Here is a 24,209-nt window from a genome sequence, read left to right on the forward strand (position 1 = left end):
GAGGGACAAGTTCCCCCCCCCACCCCCAGCAACTGGGGGCGGGGGGGGGGGGGGCTTCTCCCCACAGCCAATCCCGCAAAGCAGGGGTGGGGGTCCTCCCTTGGCCGATTGTACCAACCAGGAGGGGAGGAGGGCTCCCCTTCAACCAATCATGAGATGCCTTATTTCAAGATAGCTGTGGCCGCTTCTGGGAGTGCCATGGTGCTCCACTGCCCACCCAGCACTTGCACGAGGGGCACCAGTGCTCCTGCCTGACAACCCTGCCTCTCGCCTGAGTGGAAAGCACAGGCAGTCAGGAGGTGCACCAGCACTCTCAGGATGTGCACCCCCAAGTAAATGATGTCAACCTCCTCTCCCTTACCCAGGTGGTGAGTAACCTGGGCGTAGGAGATGAGGTTAGGCAGACATGATCTACCCACACAAAAACTGTGCTGGCTGTCATTCAGAATTTTGCCTTCTATTAACTTATCGCATATGGGCTCCTTGAGAAATGTTTCAAGGATTTTTCCTGGTATTGATGTCAGGGTGATCACCCTATAGTTCCCTGGGTCCTCTCTCTGAAGTGATTCCGTAATAGCTCAAAATAAGGAATGGCTGAGGACCCTGGGACTCTTTAGCCTGAAAAAGGGAAGGCTGAGAGGGGACTTGGTAGCAGCTCACCGCTACATCAGGGGCATACATCCAGGGGTCGGTGAACAGCTGTTCACCAGGGCAGCCTTGGGGAAAATCAGAAGTAATGGCCACAAACTCCTTGAAGACCGTTCCATGCTCAACATCAGGCAAAACTTCTTCACAGTCAGGGTGTGCAGACTATAGAAGAAGCTCCCTCCAGAGGTGGTGCAATCGCCGACCCTGGAAATCTTCAAGAGGAGACTGGATGGTCTCCTGGCTGGGTCACCTGACCCCAGTTGTCTTTTCTTCCTGGTGCACAGGCTGGACTCGATGATTTTCCAAGGTCCCTTCCAGCCTGACAACCTATGAGTCTTTGGAACCACCCTTAAGGTAACTAGAGGATGCTGTCAAATTACCCCCCACCCCCGCTTCGCCTGCCTTGTCTTCTTTTTTCATAGATTCATAGATGTTAGGGTCGGAAGGGACCTCAATAAATCATCGAGTCCGACCCCCTGCATAAGCAGGAAAGAGTGCTGGGTCTAGATGACCCCAGCTAGATACTCGTCTAACCTCCTCTTGAAGACCCCCAGGGTAGGGGAGAGCACCACCTCCCTTGGGAGCCTGTTCCAGACCTTGGCCACTCGAACTGTGAAGAAGTTCTTCCTAATGTCCAGTCTAAATCTGCTCTCTGCTAGTTTGTGGCCATTGTTTCTTGTAACCCCCGGGGGCGCCTTGGTGAATAAATCCTCACCAATTCTCTTCTGTGCCCCCGTGATGAACTTATAGGCAGCCACAAGGTCGCCTCTCAACCTTCTCTTGAGGAGGCTGAAAAGGTCGTTTCTCTAGTCTCTCCTCGTAGGGCTTGGTCTGCAGGCCCTTGACCATACAAGTTGCCCTTCTCTGGACCCTCTCCAGGTTATCCGCATCCTTCTTGAAGTGTGGCGCCCAGAATTGCACGCAGTACTCCAACTGCGGTCTGACCAGCGCTGTATAGAGGGGAAGTATTACCTCCCTGGACCTATTCGTCGTGCATCAGCAGATGCATGACGAATAGGTCCAGGGAGGTAATACTTCCCGATAAAGTGCCATTGGCTTTTCTGATGGCTTCGTCACACTGCCGGCTCATGTTCAACTGTCATGTGGACTCCAAGATCCCTTTCCACCTCTGTGCCACCCAGCAGGTCATTCCCTAGGCTGTAGGTGTGCTGGACATTTTTCCTCCCTAGGTGCAGCACTTTGCATTTCTCCTTGTTGAACTGCATCCTGTTGTTTTCTGCCCACTTGTCCAACCTATCCAGGTCTGCTTGCAGCTGTTCCCTGCCCTCCGGCGTGTCCACTTCTCCCCATAGCTTTGTGTCATCTGCAAACTTGGACAGAGTACATTTCACTCCCTCGTCCAAGTCACTGATGAAGACATTAAAGAGTATCGGTCCAAGGACCGAGCCCTGTGGGACCCCACTGCCCACACCCTTCCAGGTCGAGACCGACCCATCCACCACGACTCTTTGGGTGCGACCCTCTAGCCAATTCGCCACCCACCGGACTGTGTAGTCATCCACATCACAGCCTCTTAACTTGTTCACCAGCCTCTTAACTTGTTTTTCCAGGCTATATAAGCCCAGTTCCCTCAGCTTCTCCTCCCAAGTCATGTTCCTCAACCCCCTCAGCATTTCATTGCCCTCTGCTGGCTATCTTCAACCTGTCCACATCCTTTCTTTATTTGGGGCCTCAAAACAGGACCCAGCACTCCCGATGTGTACTCACCAATGGATAGTAGAGGGAAATAATTACTTCCATTGATTTGCTGGCAATGCTCCTACCAATGCAGCCCAGGATGCCGTCATCCTTCCTGGCAACAAGGGCACAATGTTGATTCATATCCAACTTATTGTCCACTGTAACTATAGTGTTTATCCTTGGCCATTGCGTTCAGGGATGGGGTACTCTCTCAGACCTTACCCTGCAAGTTCTTTACAATGGATTCCTTGAAGACCTGCTCCATGATTTTTCCAGGGACTGAGGTGAGGCTGATTGGTCTTTCATTCCCTGGATAATCTTTCTCCTTTTCTTAAGGATGGGTGCTAGATTAGCCCTTTTCCAATCATCCAGGAGCTCCCCCAATTGCCATGAGTTTTCAAGGAGAATGTCCAGTGGCTCTGCAATCACATCAGCCAATTCCCTCAGCACCCTGCGCTGCATTGCATCTGACCCCATGGACTTGCACATGTCCAGATTTTCAAAATAGTCCCTGACCTGTTCTTTCACCACTAAGGCATGCTCCCCTTCCTCCCAAATGGTGCTGCCTGGTGCAGTAGTCTGGGAGCTGACCTTGCCCGTGAAGATTGTGGTAAAACAGACATTTTCCTCATCATCTGTCACTAGGTTCCCTCCCACATTAAGACACCCATACTTTCCCCGAGTTTCCTCCAGTTGATGACATACTTGTAGAAAGTCTTCTTGCTCCTCTTCACATCCCTTGCTAGCTGCTACTCCAATAATGCTTTGGCTTTCCTGATTTCATCTTGGCATGCCCAAGCAACATTCTCATACTCCTCCCTACTAATGTGTCCAATCTTCCACTTCTTGTAAACTTCTTTTGTGTTTAATCTCACTGAAGAGTCTTCTGCTAATCCAAGATGGCCACCTGCCATACTTGATAGTCTTCCTGCCTATTGGCATGGTTTGTTCCTGCATCCTCAGTAAGGTTTCTTTAAAATACAATCAGCTCTTCCTGACTCCTTTCCCCTTCAGACTCACTTCCCACAGGATCCTACTCTTCAGTACTCAGAAGGAGTCAAAGTCTGTTTTTCTGAAGGCCACAGTCCATACTCTGCTGATCTCCTTCCTTCCGTCAGGATCCTGAACTCAAGCAGCTTGTGGTCACTGCTGCTCAAGTTGCCATCCACTTCTATATCCCCACCAACTCTTCCAAGTTTGTGAGCAGTAGGTCAAGAAGAGCAGTCCCCCTAGTTGTTCTCTGCAACACTTGCACCAAGAAGTTGTCTCCAACACCGTCCAAAACCTCCTGGATTGCCTGTGCATTGCTGTATTGCCCTCCCAGCAGATGTCAGGAGGATTGAAGTCCCCCATGAGAACCAGGGCCTGTAATCTGGAGCTTTCTGCTAACTGTCTGTAGAAAGTCTCATCTACCTCATCCTCCAGGTCTGGTGGTCTAAAGCAGACACCCAACATGACATCAGCCTTCTTGCTGTTCCCTTAAACCTTAATCCAGAGACTATTAAAACACTAGTTTCACAGAGAAGCTCTTAAAAATCATAATGCTCTTTTACATACAGCATTAATCATCCTCCTCTTGTACCCTGTCTGTCCTTTCTGATGTTTGCACCCATTCATGACAGTACTGCAGTTAGGTGAGCTATCTAACCAAGTCTGTTATTCCAATCATGTCATAGGTCCTTGACTGTGTGAGAGGGGAGACAGTTCAGCCTTTTGACCCTTGACAGGACTGCAGTGGTCTGTTAGGCCCACAAGTGATCTGTCAGGCCTAAAAATGACTGCATTTAAGAGTTGGTATCCATGCATAGGCTATGCAATTACACAACTTGTTTTTTTGTGAAAAGTCTAACAAAAGAGCCGATTTGTACGTATTCCACTCATATCCAAGGCAGGAGGACCCTGGTACCGAGGCGGAGAGTATGGATAGAGGAAAACACAAAGCAATATGGTCATAAAAAAGAAACCTGTTGATGAATAACAAAAACTTACCTAATTGGTGTCCAGATGACTAAAGGACTATAAGTATCACCATCTTGAAAAGAGAAAAAACAAGCTGTTTCCTCTGTGATCCTGATTGTGTCCGAAGACTGAAAAAACATCTGATCATCCTTCAGGGAACCAGCCAGCTCTGCGATGTCTAGCCAGCTGACAGAGAAGTGTATTCATAGGATGGGTAATATCATACATAATTGAATTGCTGTCTAAACTTTGTCTATATGTATACCAGTAGTTGATACTTTGCAATGATCAATAAACTGATCTACTTAGGAACTAGAAGATTCTCAGTTAGAAAAAGATTAAAGCATATTCTTAAGACAATATCAATCCTGTTTGCTTGGTCTCCGTTTGGGAGGAGCCGAAGTTTCCCTTTTGTTCTTAAGGCAAAGTGACACTCCAAAGCATGAAAGACAAAGGATCAGACAGGGCCCCAGGGCTGGACAGACCTGGCAGCACCGAGGGCCACTGAGCAGCTAATGGAGGTGAGGTCACTGCAGGGAAGGTAGGTGACACGTCCACCTCTCAACTCATACCACCGTCACCATCTCCAGATTGCTAATGTGATGTCACCTGCAATCGGGGGTGGCGAGCGGTCAGACATGAAGCCAGCAGCAGCATAATCACCATTCTGCGCCACCCAGCTCTGTGCGGCCCACCAAAGCACAGGGCCTGGGGTGGTTGTCCTGATTCACCTCTCCCTTGTGATGGCTATGCCCCTGAGTATGGAGTATTTCCTCCCTGTGAAAGCACCTGCATCCTATCATCCTTCTGAACAAACTCAAGAGACAGGGTTGCCTGGGTCTCTCCCTGGAAGGCAATTTCTTCACTCCATGAATCATTTGCTGACTCTTCTCTTCCCTGTCCCATCTTCATCCTCCTTTAACATTGCTAGCAGTTCTCCCATGTTCCAGTCCTGGTCTTGGTGCCACTGCACTCACCAGCTCGGCTCAAAGGAGACAGGCCCACTGCTCATCAACTTGCAGGACACTCCCAGTACAGAAACTCCTAACAGCGGCTCCAGGCAGATGCAGAAACTTGAGTTGTGTCTGAGAAACTTACTGCTCCAAAGAGGAAATGGCTCCATCCCTGCAACTTGAAATTCACCTTCTGGTCCCACTTTTCTGGAGGTGCTACCCTCGCTCACTGCAGGCTGTGATCCACTGAACCAGTATCGCTCAAGCACAGCCCTGCCACCTGTCTACACGCAGCACAGGCTGGCCTCTGCACCTCTTGTTAGCTTGGGCAAGGACATGTTGGCACAGGCCCCAGCCCTACAAGCAGCCCAAAGGCAGTGCAGGATCCCTGGGCCATTTGTCCAGCCACAATGAAGTTAGTGTCACCAGAAGTGCACAGGTCTTGGTGGCTCATGCTGGTGGCTTTGGGGATAATTGCGTGACCAAACACAGGAAATGCATGGAAAACACTGAGAAATGCTGGAATGTCTGGTCTCATAATGGAAGCTAGTATTATTCAGGATACAAGAGGGGGAAGAATTAGAGATGGGTGGGAGCCCCATATGCCACGAAGCTTCCAGATATCAAAAGAAATGGCTGAAAAGGAGAAAATTATTGGAAGCAAAATGCAACAAAATGGGGACAGTGCCCTCCAGGCCCCTTCCCCAAGCAGCACAAATCTGAGCACTCAGGGGAGGCATAGTGACCCCCCAGAGCCCTTCTGGGCACCAAGAAAGGGTTGAAGACCTGGTCCCAACAAAATGAGTCACAAACCTCTATGTAGCTTAATTCACCTAGCAAGTTGAATAATGAAATACAGACGAGAGCTCAATGATCAGAAAGTAAAGTAAAGCCTATCCAACAAATGATGAGGATGTATGGAATATAGACAAGGTTCTTTGGGTAAACTTGATATCTTTTATTAGATCAACTAAATTGTTGGAATAATAGTTCTTTACAAGCTTTTGGGCACAAACACCCTTCTTCAGTCAGGATGATTATGCTGGTGTTTGTGGGCTGTCCTGGGTGGAATGGGAACTTAAGCCAATATGCAAAATGCAGGTTGTGAAAATGCAAATGTATGGCAGAGAAGACCAACTGGGCTATAACCAACACTCCCAAATGTATAGAACAGGCATTCCTCTAAAGAATTACAGAGAATTAGGGTTGGAAGGGACCTCGGGAGCTCATATAATCCAACCCCCTGCTCAAAGCAGGGCCATCTCCAACTAAATCATTGCAGTCAAACCTTTGTCTATCCGGGTTTTGAAAACCTCCAAGGATGAAGCTTCCACCACCTCTCTGAGTAACCTGTTCCAGTATTTTACTACCCTCCTAGTGAGAAAACACTTCCTAATATCAAACCTAAACTTCCTTTGCTGCAACTTGAGCCCATTGCTCCTTGCTCTGGCATCTGCCACTACTGAGAACAGCCCAGCTCCATCCTCTTCTGAACCCTCCTGCAGGTAGTTGAAGGCTGCTATTCAATCCCACCTCAGACTTCCCTGGACGAAATAAGCTCAGTTCCTTCAGCCTCTCCTGAAAGTTCCCAAGCCCCCTCACCATTTTTGGTGCCCTCTGATGGACTCTCCAATGTGTCCACATCCTTTCAGTAGTGGGGGGCCCACAACTGGACACACAACTCCAGATGTGGCCTCCACAGTACTGAACAGAGGGGAAGAATCACTTCTCTTGACCTACTAGCAACACACCTACCAGTGCAGCTGGGTATGTCCTTAGCCATCTTGGCAACAAGGGCACACTGCTGGCTCATAGTCACCTTATTGCCCACTTTAACCCCCAGGACCTCGTGGAGTAGCTCCTACAGGACGCTCACGGAGCCAAACAGCTTTGGCACAAGGAGGGAAGTCTCAGTATTCCCACAGGGAGATTACAACATGCTGCGTTTCACCCAGACAATGCCTTAATTCTTTTCTAACCCTTCCACAGAAGAGGCAGTTCCTGTCACAGGCTGTACCTCTTTACCTTTATTATTGCATTTCACAGCTCTTGAGAGGACAAAGACCAACCACAAGGGTATCACGTTAAGTTGTGAGGCTTGATTGCCAAGGAAGGTGCTACAGAGAATGGTGTGAAGGAAAGGATGGTTGGAAGGAGAGCAGCTGGAACCTGGTGGTGCTGAATTCTGATGAGGGGCTGAGAAAAAAAACCAAAATGGGCTCATCCGGTTGCAGTACCAGTTTCTTGCAGACCGTGACCGGCATGTGCAGGGGGGGTATGTGGTAAGGAGGAAAGGCATGGTCAGGGTGGAAGGCAGGAAATGCTTCCCCAGAAATAAATGTCCTCCTTCCTGCAACTCTAGAACCTAACATACAAGAGCTCTGGAGCCAGCAGGGAAGTTGAAGCTGATAGTCGGCCAAAGACAGTCCCTCGGTATCATTTGGAGCCAGCTGTCTTGGGGAGGTCACCTATTGTAATGACATTTCTTCTCCCCCTGGGAATGCTGCCTGCTTTTAGAGAATGATGGTGTGGCACAGACTCCAAGGCTGATGCAAAGATCATCTCTGTGGCAGGCCAGTAGGGGGTGCTCCTGTGCTGAGCCACCCACCTCACTGCACCTGACCACCCTCCAGGTTCAGAGTGCCTCCCTGGGGGTGCCTCAGGTCTCACCCACCAAATTCCTGGAGCATACCTCCAAGCCTGGGGGTAACAGCACCACCACCCAGGGTCTGGACTGATCCTGGCCCTGTGCCCTGATCCTGGCCCTGGGAAACACAGGCCTAGTAGTTCTTGAGTGGTACTTGACCCACTGCAAGAACTTGGGGTGCTTCCCTTAGTTTGAAGTGTAATTAGTGGTCTCCCTCTGTCAAATGAAACAATGGGACCCCAAGGCATAATCTAGACCCTCTCCGAATAAGTATTCCATGCTAGGTACTAAGGAGAACTTAATTGGTTACAAGGAGTAGGTTTGGAACAGGGTACAGTGTAGAGCAAAATCAAACAAATCTCATAGAGCAAAGACTGGCATGGTAACCTTTGATTACACATCTGCATTACTGCAAGCTATGTATCTAGGTAGCTCTCAAGTAGCTTACTCACATGTATCAATAAAAAGAGGAAGGTGAAGATTCCCTCTGAAGGAAAGCAGTTCACTGATCATGAGTTTCAGGAGAGAGAGTTTCAGAAGGTCCAGCTTCTCTCTGAGTTCTCATCATGGCTACTGCCTCTCCTCCTGAGCAATCCATAACTTATATAGACCTTATGACCTCATTTAACTGATCCAACCAAGGCCAGCAACTGTTGGCTGCCAGCCAAGCTATTTGAAACGCATCACTGGTTGCCAGGTAGACTGGCAGGGGCTCCAGCCCCCTCCCAATCACATTGGCATTCCTTGGAACAATAGGGAGCTTAAGCCCCCCACCCAGGTATGTGATGCCAGTCACATAGGCAGAGGGAGCAGGTTTCCCCAAACCTCAGAAATCTATCCAGCTCAGGTTACAACTCAGTGGTACCTGACGCAGATGGGATCAGAGGTGCCTGCCCTCTGCAGTGACCATGGCAACCAATTTGTCACCTAGCAGAGTTTCAGGAGAGACGGCGATGGTATTCTGCCACAATCTCCTCACAGGTTCCCCCAGTATCTGTGCTGGCCTCTGACTGAGGTGTTTCCTTTTAACAATTCACCCGCATCAAACCTGGGAGGCCAGCCTCTGTGTCCTTTTGGGTTTTGCAGTGCCCTAGAAAGGCTGAACAAAGGAGGAACTGTAGCTGCAGTCTACAGGAATAAGACTGTATCCCTGGATGCAGACACTGGTGGGTGCTGAGCTGGTATACATCCCCGAACCCTTTATGTATTGCTGGCAGAATTATGGACACTCCTGCATAGGGATACACTGGCGCTGGGCCAGTTTGGACGAGTGGAGGAAGCACTTCCCATTCTGGGAGCACAGATGTGGTTTCTCCTCTGTGTGAATACACCGATGACGGGACAGATGGCAAGATTAGATGAAGCTCTTTCTACTCTGACCACTATTATGGCTTCTCCCTCATGTGAATAAGCTGGTGCCGAGCCAGGTTGGAGGACTGAGAGAAACTCTTCCCACACTCTGAGCACTGATGTGGCTTCTCCCCTGTGTGGATACGCTGGTGCTGAGCCAGGTAGGCAGACTGAGAGAAACTCTTCCCACACTCTGAGCACTGATGTGGCTTCTCCCCTGTGTGGATACGCTGGTGCAGAGCCAGCTGGGAGGAGTAAGTGAAGCTCCTCCCACACTCTGAGCACTGATGCGGCTTCTCCCCTGTGTGGCTACGCTGGTGCTCAGCCAAGTGGGAGGAGTAAGTGAAGCTCTTCCCACACTCTGAGCACTGATATGGCTTCTCTCCCGTGTGGATACGCTGGTGCAGAGCCAGTCTGGAGATCTGAGAGAAGCTTTTCCCACACTCTGAGCACTGATGTGGCTTCTCCCCTGTGTGGATACGCTGGTGCTGAGCCAGCCTGCAGGAGAAAGTGAAGCTCTTCCCACATTCTGAGCAGTGATGTGGCTTCTTCCCTGTGTGGACATGTCTGTGCTGAGCCAGGGTGGAATAGAGAGTGAAGCTCTTCCCACACTCTGAGCACTGATGTGGCTTCTCCCCTGTGTGGATACGCTGGTGCTGAGCCAGGTAAGCGGACTGAGAGAAACTTTTCCCACACTGTGAGCACTGATGTGGCTTCTCCCCTGTGTGGATACGCTCATGCAGAGCCAGCTGGGAGGAGTAAGTGAAGCTCTTCCCACACTCTGAGCACTGATGTGGCTTCTCCCCTGTGTGGATATGTTGGTGCTGAAGCAGGTTGGAGGACTGAGTGAAGCTCTTCCCACACTCTGAGCACTGATGTGGCTTCTCCCCTGTGTGGATACGCTGGTGCAGAGCCAGCTGGGAGGAGTAAGTGAAGCTCTTCCCGCACTCAGAGCACTGATGTGGCTTCTCCCCTGTGTGGATACGCTGGTGCTGAGACAGGTTGGAGGAATGAGTGAAGGTCTTCCCACACACTGAGCACTGATGTGGCTTCTCCCCTGTGTGGATACGCTGGTGCAGAGCCAGCTGGGAGGAGGAAGTGAAGCTCTTCCCACACTCTGAGCACTGATGTGGTTTCTCCCCTGTGTGGATCCGCTGGTGCTGAAGCAGGTTGGAAGAATGAGTGAAGCTCTTCCCACACTCTAAGCACTGATGTGGCTTCTCCCCTGTGTGGATACGCTGGTGCCGAGCCAGGTTGGCGGAGTGACTGAAGCTCTTCCCACACTCTGAGCACTGATGTGGCTTCTCCCCCGTGTGGATATGCTGGTGCAGAGCCAGCTGGGAGGAGTAAGTGAAGCTCTTCCCACACTCTGAACACTGCTGTTGCTTGTCCCCTGTGTGGGTATGCTGGTGCAGAGCAAGGCTGGAGGCCTGAGTGAATCTCTTTCCACACTCTATGCACTGATGTGGCTTCTCCCCTGGGTGGATACGCTGGTGTCGAGCTAGGTTGGCAGAGTGACTGAAGCTCTTCCCACACTCTGAGCACCGATATGGCTTCTCCCCTGTGTGGATATGTTGGTGCTGAGCCAGCCTGCAGGAGAAGGCGAAGCTCTTCCCACACTCCGAGCACTGATGTGGCTTCTCTCTTGTGTGTGTGCACCAGTGCCTCGTCAGGTCAGAGAGCTGCCTGAATCTCTTCCCACACTTAGTGCAGTGGTGCTGCACACACTTGTGCTGGGACAGGTCTTGCAAGGAGATGAATTTCTTCCTGCACTCAGTGCAGTGGTGCGTCTTCCTCCCTAGGTGGATGCACCGGTCCTGAAACGCAGAGAAAAAATGGGTGAAGGTCTTGCCACTTTCGACACAGCTGTGCCTGACACTTCCCCCTCTGCACACGTAAGTGCTTGACCAGGTCTGTGGGGCACACAAAGCTCTTCACCGATTTCTTGAAGCGGTGGGGTAGCTCTCCAGTATGGGTCTGGCAGTAAGCAATGAGGGCAGAGGCAGAGGAAGCCCTTCTGACACTTGGTATATACATGGGACTTCTCCCCAGTCTACCTTATCTTGTGAAGAGCCAGGAGTGCTGGGCACTTACAAGTTTTTCCTGACCTAGAGGTAGGGGTGAGTTTTGCCCCTGTCTTTCGCAATGAGCTCCGGCTTACATCTGAGGCCCTCCCCACTGCCTTTGCTTGGGTGCAGTGCATCTTTCCAGTGGCTCGTAAGGTCTCTGAGCTCCACAAATTCTTGCCTGCACCCATGCTGTTTCTAGGTTCTGCCCCTTCTCCACTCTCACGCCCAACTGGAGATGGTACCTGGCTCATGGCTAGATTCTCCTTCTGCTTCTGCTTTTGGGGCCTCTCCTGACTTTCATGCCATGGCTCCTTCTCAGGTCTCAGGGAGTCCATCTCGGCCAAACTCCCTAGGGAAGGCTGTTTTCGCTCCAGGTCTGCAGACCCTTCCACAGGAGGCTGCTCCTCAGCTCTGCTCAGCAGCCTAGCACCTCCTGCAAGGGAAAGAGAAACTCCATATTAGTCCCTACCCTGCTGGCAAAGGGTAAACACTGCTATTCCATCTACTGGGATGGGCCTCAGTTCAAGCCTGGTCCTTTGCATTGCGTTCCCTCAAGAAAACAAGGTCTTCCTGCCAAAAACCCAAGTGCTTGGGTGAGGGTGGGGCAGGTCCCTGTGCTGGGTAATGTTACCTACTTGGTGAAGATCTGATCCAGACTCTCAGAGTATCTGGCCCAGCTGTTCATACCATCACTTCAGGCCGTGCTGGGTTAAGCACATGCGGAACATGTGCATTAGGGCAGTCACTGAATAGCTTCATGCTCTAAGGGTCTGAGGATGAAACAGGGACATAGAACTGTGGCGCTCTCTTGTGAGAGGAGCAGGGCTGTGCTTCCTGCCTGTTTCCAGGGAAAAGGTATTGTGCAGGGAATGCACCCCTGGAGCGCTGGGAACTTTGCCTGTCAAGAAAACACTGAAGTGGCTCGGAAAAGTGAGATCCCAGCTCTTGCTCTCTTTCTCTCTTTCTTTTTCTCTCTAAGCACAGCTTTCTGAACCTCAATTTTATTAGTTAAGCTTGAGCTAGGTTTCCTCAAGTACTCAATTAAACCAGGGTAATATTGTAATTGTTTGTTTGTTTTCCCTTGCATGTCTATTACTATTCTAGTACCATCATAAATTTCATATACTTAGCAATAAATAATTTTTATAGTCAAACTGATGATAACTGGGTTAGTTTTTCCTTCTCTACTTCCCCTTCCCCACTTGCTCTGCAGCAACACTTCTTTTACCTAAGCCAAAGATGCTGTAAAGCCCCAAAGTACCGTGTGGTCCACTCAAAAAAGAGGTTACCACTACTAGGGCAGTTAAGGCAAAGGATTGGGATATGCTGAGTTTGAGCCAAATAAGAGGATCAGCTTGTACGGGCTGATTGATCCCGTTTGGCTCAGAGGTGCCCTGATGAACTGAATGCTGGCCCATGAGGGTGTCAGCTGGACACCCAGCCAGATGCAGAGGCATTCTCTGCACCTGTGTGCTTGTGTCTGACTGCATTTTATTGTTACCTTAATGAAGTGATTCCTGGCATATGAGGGTGTCAGCCTGTACATGCTGATCAACCTGGTCAGGTCAAGCGTGTCACGATAGAGAGAGATAAAGAGTGAGAGTGTGTGTGTGAGTGCGCGTGCATTTGACTGATTTGGTGACTGGAGGAGTCCAGCCCCATTGAAACTGAGTACTGTGATTGCTCTATTGGGGGTGAGGACTTGCAAAAGCGACAGATAAAGCTCCGTATAGAAACACAAGCAACACAAACAGCACGCTGATATAGAATTACAAAGACATAGATTCATAGATGTTAGGGTTGGAAGGGACCTCAATAGATCATAGAGTCCGACCCCCTGCATAGGCAGGAAAGAGTGCTGGGTCTAGATGACCCCAGCTAGATGCATATCCAACCTCCTCTTGAAGATCCCCAGGGTAGGGGAGAGCACCACCTCCCTTGGGAGCCCGTTCCAGACCTTGGCCACTCGAACTGTGAAGAAGTTCTTCCTAATGTCCAATCTAAATCTGCTCTCTGCTAGCTTGTGGCCATTGTTTCTTGTAACCCCCGGGGGCACCTTGGTGAATAAATCCTCACCAATTCCCTTCTGTGCCCCCGTGATGAACTTATAGGCAGCCACAAGGTCGCCTCTCAACCTTCTCTTGCGGAGGCTGAAAAGGTCCAGTTTCTCTAGTCTCTTCTCGTAGGGCTTGGTCTGCAGGCCCTTAACCATACGAGTGGCCCTTCTCTGGACCCTCTCCAGGTTATCCGCATCCTTCTTGAATTGCGGGGCCCAGAATTGCACGCAGTACTCCAACTGCAGTCTGACCAGCGCCCAATAGAGGGGAAGTATCACATCCTTGGACCTATTCGTCATGCATCTGCTGATGCACGATAAAGTGCCATTGGCTTTTCTGATGGCTTCGTCACACTGCCAGCTCATGTTCATCTTAGAGTCCACTAGGACTCCAAGATCCCTTTCCACTTCCGTGCCACCCAGCAGGTCATTCCCTAGGCTGTAGGTGTGCTGGACATTTTTCCTCCCTAGGTGCAGCACTTTGCATTTCTCCTTGTTGAACTGAATCCTGTTGTTTTCTGCCCACTTGTGCAACCTATCCAGGTCTGCCTGCAGCTGTTCCCTGCCCTCCGGCGTGTCCACTTCTCCCCATAGCTTTGTGTCATCTGCAAACTTGGACAGAGTACATTTGACTCTCTCGTCCAAGTCGCTGATGAAGACATTAAAGAGTATCGGTCCAAGGACCGAACCCTGCGGGACCCCACTGCCCACACGCTTCCAGGTCGAAACCGACCCATCCACCACAACTCTCTGGGTGCGACCCTCTAGCCAATTCACCACCCACCGGACTGTGTAGTCATCCAAGTCACAGCCTCTTAACTTGTTCACCAGTATGGGGTGGGATACCGTATCGAAGGCCTTCCTGAAGTCTAAGTATACGACATCCACCCCTCCTCCTGTGTCCAGGCGTTTCGTAACCTGGTCATAAAAAGAAACTAGATTGGTCAGGCACGATCTGCCTGCCACGAACCCGTGCTGATTTCCCCTCAGCATAATTTGTCCTCCCGGGCTCTCGCAAATGTGAGCTTTGATAATTTTTTCAAAGACTTTGCCAAGGATGGAGGTGAGACTGACTGGCCTATAGTTGCCCGGGTCCTCCTTCCTCCCCTTTTTGAAAATGGGGACCACGTTGGCCCTTTTCCAGTCCTCCGGGACTTGGCCCATGCGCCACGAGCGTTCAAATATTCCCGCCAGTGGCTCTGCAATGAACAGTAGAATGACAGTAGAATGACAGTAGAAATGTACCTCTAATAAATGAGCAAACCCAAAAGTGATGGGCAAATTTGTTAATAGGTGGCAATTCTGGTGCAAACCATGGGGGATTCACTTTCCACCACAACCCAAAATCTTTTGAATCCCACCCGTGCAGACTGAGACCATGATGAAACTCTTCCTGGGTTTCAGGTCAACCTGACCAGAAGCAGCCAGAGACAGCCTCAGCTTCTTTCTTGTCCCACAGGAATGGCTACGCAGAACCTCTGTGTACCATGCTCATTTCAATGGGGAACTACAAATCCCATAATGCCCTGGGAAAGGGTGGCTACTTTGGGCTGGGGAATTAACTCTTACATTGCTGAGTGAAGACAGCAACTTAAGATCGTGGCAGCCCACGGAAACTAGATTGGGGCTGAAAATCAAGACAGCAAACCTGACTGTCCCCTAACATCTGTCATTAGAAGGCAAAGAAGGGAACAGTTGCTTGTTTCCATACTGTTCAGTTTCAGAGAGTGGGAACAACACTTGCCGGGAAACATTACAGCAGGGGTGCACAAAATATGGCCTGTGGGCCAGATCCAGCCCATGGAGAGGCTTTATCCAGTCCATGGAGGGTTTCTTGGACCTGCCTGGGAAAGGTGCTGCCCAGCTGTGGCGCATCCTGCTGCCCATTGGGCAAAAAGTGGGCCTGGGATGGATCTGTAGCTGGGCTGCCTTTCTAGGCAGTCCAGGCAGCTGCAGCTCTTTCGGGCTGTCGCTAGGCAGGAAGTATCAGCTGGTAGCAGTGTGCACCAGATCCAGGCTCCCACCTACCATGCCCCTGTAGTACGCACCACACCAGCTCCAGGCTGGCTTGCCCAGGCAGATCAGTGGCAGCATGAGAGAGAAACTGCAGCTCAGCATGGGGCAAAAGCAGCCTCTCCTGACACCAGTGCTTCCAGGTATAGTCATGTGGAGCCCGTGCAGGGTTGCCCTGAGTCTCCTCTGTGTCACCTCCATCTCCGAGCCGCCCACCGCTCTCCTGTGCTGCCGCTGCTGAGCTTGGGCCCCAGCACTGGTTCCAGACTCACCCCTCCAGCCTGAACAGCTGCAGCAGTGGGTGCATCAGGAAAAAAAATGTTGCTTGTTACAGGGAAAAACTGGCTCCTCCCTCTTGCCGCCACTGGACAGTTTTCGGTGTGGCTGCCCAGAGCCCGCACTGCGCTGGGCTGCCCTGCAGCTCCATCACGGCTGCCTCTGGGCTGACCTGTGCGGCAGCGATGACAGTGCACACCAGCTCCAGGGCAGCCCAGAGGCAGCGGTGCCCAAGCCACAAGGCAGCTCAGTTAGTCGCAGGCAGCCACACAAGAAACTGACTGGCAGCGGTAAGGGGGAGGGTCCTCTTCTCCCCCCACAACGAGCAAGTTTCTTCCCAGCTGCTGCTGCTACTACTCAGACTGGAAGGGCGAGCCTGGAGCTGGCACAGGCCATGCAGAGTCAGAGCTCTGAGCACTGGTCCCCACTGCTACCATGGGGTTGGGGGCAGCAGCCAGGAGCTTCTCTGCCCACACTGCATGCTCAGGGACTTGGAGGCATGGAAGCAGGAAAGGATCTTGCAGTCCTAGTGGACTCCAAGATGAACATGAGTCGGCAGTGTGACGAAGCCATCAGAAAAGCCAATGGCACTTTATCGTGCATCAGCAGATGCATGACGAACAGATCCAACGAGGTGATACTTCCCCTCTATCGGGAACTGGTCAGACCACAGTTGGAATACTGCATGCAATTTTGGGCGCCGCAATTCAAGGGGGGTGCGGATAACCTGGAGAGGGTCCAGAGAAGGGCCACTCGTATGGTTAAGCGCTTGCAGGCCAAGCCCTATGAGGAGAGACTGGGACACCTGGACCCCTTCAGCCTCCGCAAGAGAAGGTTGAGAGGTGACTTTGTGGCTGCCTATAAGTTTATTACGGGGGCACAGAAGGGAATCGGTGAGGTTTTATTCACCAAGGCGCCCCTGGGGGTTACAAGAAATAATGGCCACAAGCTAGCAGAGAGCAGATTTAGATTGGACATTAAGAAGAACTTCTTCACAGTTCGAGTGGCCAAGGTCTGGAACGGGCTCCCAAGGGAGGTGGTGCTCTCCCCTGCCCTGGGGGTCTTCAAGAGAAGGTTAGATAAGCATCTAGCTGGGGTCATCTGAACCCAGCACTCTTTCCTGCCTATGCAGGGGGTCGGACTCGATGATCTACTGAGGTCCCTTCCGACCCTAACACCTATGAATCTATGAATGCGTCAAGGCTGGGCAGAGGTGAGGTAGGCCACGTTGGGGCTGTGCGCTTTTGGCAGTGACGGGGGAGCTGCTGCAGGGTATATGGGCTCTGGGTTGTTGTGGGGCGGGGGCAGATGCTGACTGGCTCAGGTGGGCTCATGCAGCCGCTCCCATGCACACCCCACATACCCTTAAACCCTTTAAGCTCCATTCACTGCTACACACATACCACACCCCCCCACAAACCCCATGCCCACCCACACTTCCCCACAAAGCACCGATACCCACCCACCCACCCTCCTCCCATGCCCCATATACACCCATCCATACACACACCCACAGCCCACCACAAATTCAATACCCACACATCCATGCTCCTTAGGGGTGCACTGATAAGAGATTTTGGGGGATCCCATTGCTGTGTGCACCCCTGGGATGATGTGGGGGGCAACAACGCATGTGCTCCTGGATCCACAGTTAGCACTCTGCAATGGTAGCACAGGTTAGGCCTCCTGTTTCCAGGTCCTGTTGGCACTCTGGCCATGGAGCTTTACTGACAGCAGAGTCGGGGGGGGGGGGGGGGCGGGGGGGGCAGCCACAACTCACCTGGCAGCACATCCTCTGACCTTGAGATTTCCCCACTGTCCTCTTCATCACATTCTCCGAGCTCCACCTGTCCTCGCTCGATGCTGCTGATTAAGTCAGGTGTAGGACCTTGATATCCTGTTTGGGCAGTGGTTAAAGAGCATTTGTGAATGGGTACAGGATGCAGAATCCAACTGGGATTTGGGGAATGGATCCAATGAACTCAAGGTGTCTGCTAGGGCCCTGATGGACAAGGGAGGATGGACATTTAAGATGAAAAAGAAGGCACTGCAGGGAGAAGCCTTCAAGAGATAACAGCCCTTGTCACCCAGGTGGATAAGGAGTGGTCATAGGAAACAAAGCACCAACTACTCCTGATTTAGAAAGGGCATTAAACTGACAGCAACACCAGGGACAGGTGAGGAGATGCATGATCCATGCATCTGTATTTCTGACCACAGATAATGACATCTCCCTAAGTTGGACTATAGATAGGCACAGGACCGATACCAGCTCACCAACAGTTAGTGCCGACCTAGTGAAGAGACTATTGGAGGGGCTGGATGTGTTTAAGTCAGCAGGCAGAGATGATCTTCCTCCAAAGGTGCTGAAGGAATTTGCCAGTGTCACAGCAGAACCAGTGGCATGACTGTTTGAGCGCTTGTCGTACTCAGGACGCATCCTAGGGGACTAGAAAAGGGCTAGGATGGTCCCTTTTTCAAGAAGGGGAAGAAGGGGGATTCAGGTAACTATAGGCTAGTTAGTCTCACCTTTACCCTTGGGAAAACCTATGAAAAAATTATTAAGGACTACATTTGCAAAAGCCCAGCAGGAAAAACAACGTCGAAGGGTAACCAAAACGGACTCATAGCAGGTAGATCCTGCCTGACTGACCGTGTTTCTTTCTACAACTACATCACAAAATGTTTGGATGCAGCAGTCGAGGTAGATGTCTTTTACTAGGATTTTCATAAGGCCTTCGCTACGGTACCTTATCCCATTCTCATAAGTAAACTAAGTGGCTGTGAGGTAGATGATTACAGGGTCAGGTGGGTGGCAAATTGGCTTATGGGACGCACCCAGAGAGCGGTGGTGGATGGGTCAGTATCAACCTTGAAAGATGTGGGCACTGGAGTTCCCCAAGGCTCAGTCCTAAGGCCAACGCTGTTCAATATCTTCATCAGTGACTTGGACGAGGGTGTGGAGAGCACTCTCTCCGAATTCATGGATGACACCAAATTATAGGGCAAAGTAAACACACTGGTGGGCAGGGAACGGATTCAGGGAGATATGGACAGGTTGGAAAAGTGGGCAGAACAGAATGGGATGCAGTTATCTAATGAAGATAAATGCAAATTACTGCACCTAGGGAAAAGGAATTGCCAACATGCCTACAGAACGGGAGGTGACTTTGTAAGCAGCATAGCAGCAGAAAGGAATCTCAGAGTCATAGCTGACTCCAAAATGAACATGAGTCGTCAATGTGACAAAGTGATCAATTAAATTAATCCCACTCTATCATGAATTAGCAGATGCATGACAAACAGGTCCAGGGAGGTGATGCTTCCCTCTATGCGGCACTGGTCAGGCCCCACTTGGAGTGCTGCGTCCAGTTCTGGGTGCTGCACTTCAAGAGGGATGTGGACAACCTCGAGAGGGTCCAGAGGAGGGATACTCATACGGTTAGGGGCCTGCAGGAAAAGTCCTACAAGGAGAGATTGAGGGACCTAGATCTCTCCAGCCTCCATAAGAGAAGGCTGAGAGTTGATCTAGTGGCCATCTACAATTTATTTGGAGGGGGGCAGCAGGAATATGGGATACTGTTTAGCAGGACACCCTTTGGAGTAACTAGAAACAACAGTCCACAAACTGACGGAGACCAGATTTAGGTTAGACATCAGGAAGAATTTCTTTATGATAAAGCTTACCGGAATCTGGAATGGGCTCTGGGGGAGGTGGTGCTCTCCCCTACCTTGGGGGTCTTTAAAAGGAGACTGGACAAGCACCTGGTTCGCATCATCTGACCCCAGGTCACTTTCCTGCCCAGAGCAGGGGATTCGACTCGATCTCCTGAGATCCCTTCCGACCCTAACATCTATGAAATATATGATGTACAGGGGAGCAAAAACAAAGCTTTCACTGTTTTCAAGGTACCAAAAAGAAGAGATATTGGACACACATATGACGAACAACTTTCATCTTATTAGTGCAATTCTAGGAAAAGAAGTGAAAATGAGCTTAGTGAAGGGATTAATGGCAGTGAAAAGCATACATGACAGGTGCTGTCACTAAGACTTCTTTCTGGGAGAGAGAGTAATTCATCATAACCAGGGACAGGATAGGATGATTTCATAATAACTGTAGCTGCAACTCAGCAATCATCCCATCCACTGGGAGGATCATCCCAGGAGGGGCGATGAGTGCACAGGTTGGCAAGCACTGCAGGGTTGAACACCAAGTTCCTGGGAGTCGCGCGTATGGACAAAAGAAGGCCGAAAGAGACATTTCACAGCATGTGAAAGACCATAATACAGAAATGGTCTAGATGGTCTTTGCCGAGTGGGACAAAACATTGAAGCACTTTCCTAAGAGAAACCTCTGGGGGAAAGGGAGGGGAAAGAAAGCATCAGAAAGGGAAACTCACCTAGTAAAAAAGCTCAGTACCTCAACCCAGAGCTCGGAAGCACCCCTTGCCAGACAACCTGGCTTACACAACGTGTACACATGTCGCTAGAGGAGCAGTTGAGGAAATGCATCATCCCCCTCTTGTAGCAGCAGAGGTTGATAAGATTTTCTATTAACTTCTGCTGGGTCATAATGGCAGGAGAAAGGGGATTTAGATCTCACAGAAAGGAGCATGCTAGGATTGTTAAATGTGCCTGGAGGACACGCTAGGTCAGACAAGGAAGAAATCAGAACCCTCCCCCAAGGAACAGCTCTTAGTGCATTCGTGTACAATGACCTGGAGTTGGTGTGAACATGCTGAGAAGGCAAAGGGAGATCATGTTGCCAAGAAACTGACGCATATGAAAGAACCAGGAGTCACAAGAACGGGGAAGGCACAGGTGAAGGCGGCTGGAGCAAATGAAGGAGGAGACCTCAGTCTGAAATGTGAGAGAGGCCTGATCACTGACAGGACAGTGGGGAGGAAGGGGATTTAAACCTCCAGCCATACGTTCATGAGGACGACACTGCTGAAACATGGGGGTGACTACAAAACTCCAGAGTTCGCATATCTCCGGGGGAAGCAAGACCCAGAGCTTTACCCAGGGAAACGAGGGCTTGGTAATTCTTCAGCATCTGGTCCTGGTAAAGCACCTTGTCTTCATCGTCCAGCAGCTCCCACTCCTTCCGTGTGAAGTACACAGCCACGTCCTCAAACACCTCCTGGAGCTGCAGGCACAAGCGTTGCACCATCAGTGTCTCCTGCGCCAGCTGCTCCCAGCCCCACAGCCCTGTCTGCAATCACTGGTACTACCACGAATTGCAATCTTAGCCATGACAGGTAAGGGGACACAACTCCCCAGTCTTCAGCTGACATGTGACGTGGATGCAGCCGTGGATACAGGAGTTCATGTGCTGGCTCTAGCCCAGATCATCCTGCGCTATTTGCTTGGTCCTTTGAGGCAGCCTGGGCAGCATGTTCTGAGGTAGGGAGCCCCGGCTCCACGCACTGTAACCAGGCCTGCCCAAGCCAGAACCCCTGGTATCTGCACTTGCGAGGGAGCTCCTGCTAATGCAGCTTGCGTTTTTCCAGCCTCCATCAATGCAGCCTTCGTGCTCTTCAGGTATCTCTGCTCCCCAAATTCCTTACAGCACCCCGGGCTCCTCCTGCGCTCTGCCCCAGCTGTACTCCCCACCACAAGTGAACCGGGTGCCCTGCTCACCTCCGAGCTCTCCTCCTGCTTTGGAGGCCTGCCCTGCCCCTTCTGCACTTGGCCTGGCTCAGGGGTCAGGGAGCTCCTCTCCTCCAGGCTCCCTGCGCACGTCCTCTGCAGCTCCAGGATCACCGGCCCCTCCTCAGCAGGCTGCTGCTCAGCTCTCTGCAGGGTCCCAGCACCTGCGGGTGGGAAGGCAGTGCACACGTGAGCCCTGGTGCTGCTGGCACGGGGAAAGCCCTGCGAGTCTCCTGCGCTGGCCTGGGACTGAGGAGACGGAGACTTCAGTGTGTGGAAGAGTGGGGAGAAGGAAGACTCAGAATCCCACAGCTAACAGACCTCCACAGGCATGAGGCTGGAGATGAGTCTCAGTAACTCTGTCCCAGCGTGGGAAGGTGATCACAGCACCACCACAGAGCCTGCAGGGACATCGCTCCCTGGGGAAGCAGCTCAAGCGATGCTGGGGCCGTATCAGATCCACATGCTAAGGGCAGGGGAGGGGAAACGCAAGGTCGGTCTGCTCCTGGGCTGTGAAACGATTGCAGAGGCACCAGGAGAACAAGAACTGCTGATCTGTGGAGCACTGACCCCACCACCATGCTGTGGAAGGGAGATTTCTGCACCGACGGATAGTGCTCATGCTGCTGGAGAGTGGAGACCCACCGCCCCTTCCCTGCCCCTGGGATCGAGCCTCGTCTGGGCCACCAGCCTGAGCAGCTTTCATCTGCTGACAGCTCCCAGGTCTGCTCCGGTTCAGGGGAGTCTGCAGCAGCACACAGGCTTGGGTTAGCTGTACCTGAACCAGCCAGAGGTCTCATTTTCCATGGCACCTGCACCAGCCCCGTACTGGGCATAGAGCTCACAGGGGCATGAGGTAGTGGCAGTGAGCTTTGCCTGCCGGGATGTGAAGCACATCACGGGTTGTTATGGCAGCACGAGAAGCCCCAAGAAAGATGCAGCATCTCTGTGCTGGATGCTGCACCCGTGCAGGCAGAAAGATCAGGGTCTCAGCCCGGGAGCTGCCCACCCCCAAGGATCAGGTCTGTCCCAGCCCAGTCATGTGGTTATGAATATTGCAGCCCCTTCATTGTTTCAGGCAGATGAGTGGCTCCCCGAGGCTGCAGGACAGTCACTCAGGCATCCAAGTCTCCATCCTAAAACTCACCTGACTCTTGGGAGGGCAGCGGCTCCTCTATGGGGATGTGAGGAGGTTTGTATGAAGGCCCTGGGGTTTCCCTCTGTCCTGACTCCTCCAGAGGCCTGTCCTCACAATGGGCTTTTGGCTGCTCCGGCCAGGCATCACCAGGGTTCTGCAGTGTCCCCGGGGGCTGCATCTCGTCAGAGGGCCCCTCCTCGACCTTCACCCTCACTGTGACCTGGGGACAAGGAAAATGTCAGTGCTGAGCCAGTATATGCATGAGATGGGGCTGGAAGGAGACACTGTGCCAGCACATGGAGATGCAAACACTCTCACCTGCAGCATCTCATCCTCCCCCTGACCCGGCTGAAACCCCTCGGCCAGGGCCACGGCCTCGGCGCAGGTCTTCACACCACGACCCCGTGCCCGGCTCTGCATCTCCGGGGGCAGGATGGCCAGGAACTGCTCCAGCACCACCAGCTCCAGCACCTGCTCCTTGCTGCGGCGCTGGGGCTCCAGCCAGAGCACACACAGCTCCTGCAGGCGGCTGCAAACCTCCCGCGGCCCCGCGGCTTCCCCGTAGCCCAGGCCCCGGAAACGTTGCCGCCAGGTCTCTGGGCCGGGCAGGTCGTGCCCCGCTGCGAGCTGGGGAGTCTCCATGGGGAGCCTGGCCGGAGCAGGGGGCTGCATGGCCAGCACGACCTGCTGCCCGCAGCCCCCAGCATCGGCGTCGGGCCGGCTCCTCCTGCAGCACCTGCTTTCCTGCCCCCCGTGGTACCAGGGGCTGCGGGGACGCATGCCTGGTCCTGGGCTGGACGACACGAGGGCTGTGTCCTGCCCCGCAGCTGCTGCCTGGAGCCCGCGCGCCCGCCCGGCTCCCCCAGCGACAACTGCGGCTGCAGCAGGGCTGCGAGGGGAAGGGCCACAGGGGCTGCCCCGGGCTGCAGCGCAGCGTGCACTTCTCCCCGGAGAGGCGTCCCCCGCCGTGGCCCAGGCTCTCGCTGCCGTGCGCTCGCTCACACGCGGTGCCTGCCCACAGCGCCCAGTCTGCGGAGAAGAGGACAGCACGGACGTCACCACGGGGTGGGAGACCCGGGACAGATCCCACCCCCACACCTCCCAAGCCCCACAGTGCCCCACGCCTGGGCCTGGCCCCCCTGCATAGGGCTACACCTCCCCCTCCCCCAGGGCACATGGGCCCCACACATCTCCAATGTCTCCCAAGAGCCGGAGACACCCGGACACCCCGATCCCCTGAAGTCCCTGCGGCCCCGACGCCCCCGCTGTCCCCACGCAGAGCGCAGAAGCCGCAGGGTGTCCTCGCTCCCCTGCTGCCGTCACCGCTGTGGGGCCCGGCTAGGCAGAGATCCCCGAGCACACCTGCCCAGGCCTCGCCCCAGCACAGCGCCGACCCCCACGGCCCGCACACGGCCCGGCCCAGCCCAGCCCCCGTCGCTGTGCCCCCGCTTCCCACCCGCACCGCCTGCCCCGGGGGACGGCAGCCCTGGGACAGCTGCCCGTCCTGCCCCGCACCCAGCAGCCCCGAGCACCTCCGCGCTCCCGGACAAGCCACGCCCTCGGCCCCGCTGCGTCAGACATGACGTCCCATGCTCCGCGCACCACCCCCACCCGCTGCCCGCACGTTAACCCTTTCCTGGCAGCGGCGCTCGGAGGTGTGGGCGGCCGGGGGCAGCAGGTCGCGGGGACGCGTGGGAGATGCGCGGGAGGCACGGCGGGCGGGGCGGGGCGGGGCGGGGCGGGG

At 52.8% G+C, this 24,209-nt stretch overlaps 1 protein-coding gene across 1 annotated transcript; it reads right to left on the reverse strand.

The window, feature by feature from the left end:
* Positions 1-6,195: 6,195 nt before the first annotated feature.
* On the reverse strand, positions 6,196-23,562 carry LOC102576696 (zinc finger protein 420). Its single transcript, XM_059721185.1, has 7 exons — positions 22,784-23,562; positions 22,475-22,685; positions 21,319-21,491; positions 20,698-20,824; positions 17,453-17,569; positions 11,570-11,760; positions 6,196-11,075 (listed from the first exon to the last, which is right to left on the reverse strand). The coding sequence occupies exons 1-7, from the start codon at positions 23,243-23,245 to the stop codon at positions 9,294-9,296; spliced, it is 3,063 nt and encodes a 1,020-aa protein (XP_059577168.1). The 5' UTR covers positions 23,246-23,562; the 3' UTR covers positions 6,196-9,293.
* Positions 23,563-24,209: the final 647 nt, after the last annotated feature.

Source organism: Alligator mississippiensis, chromosome 2 (assembly GCF_030867095.1).
Source record: "Alligator mississippiensis isolate rAllMis1 chromosome 2, rAllMis1, whole genome shotgun sequence".
Classification (NCBI taxonomy): Eukaryota; Metazoa; Chordata; order Crocodylia; family Alligatoridae; genus Alligator; species Alligator mississippiensis.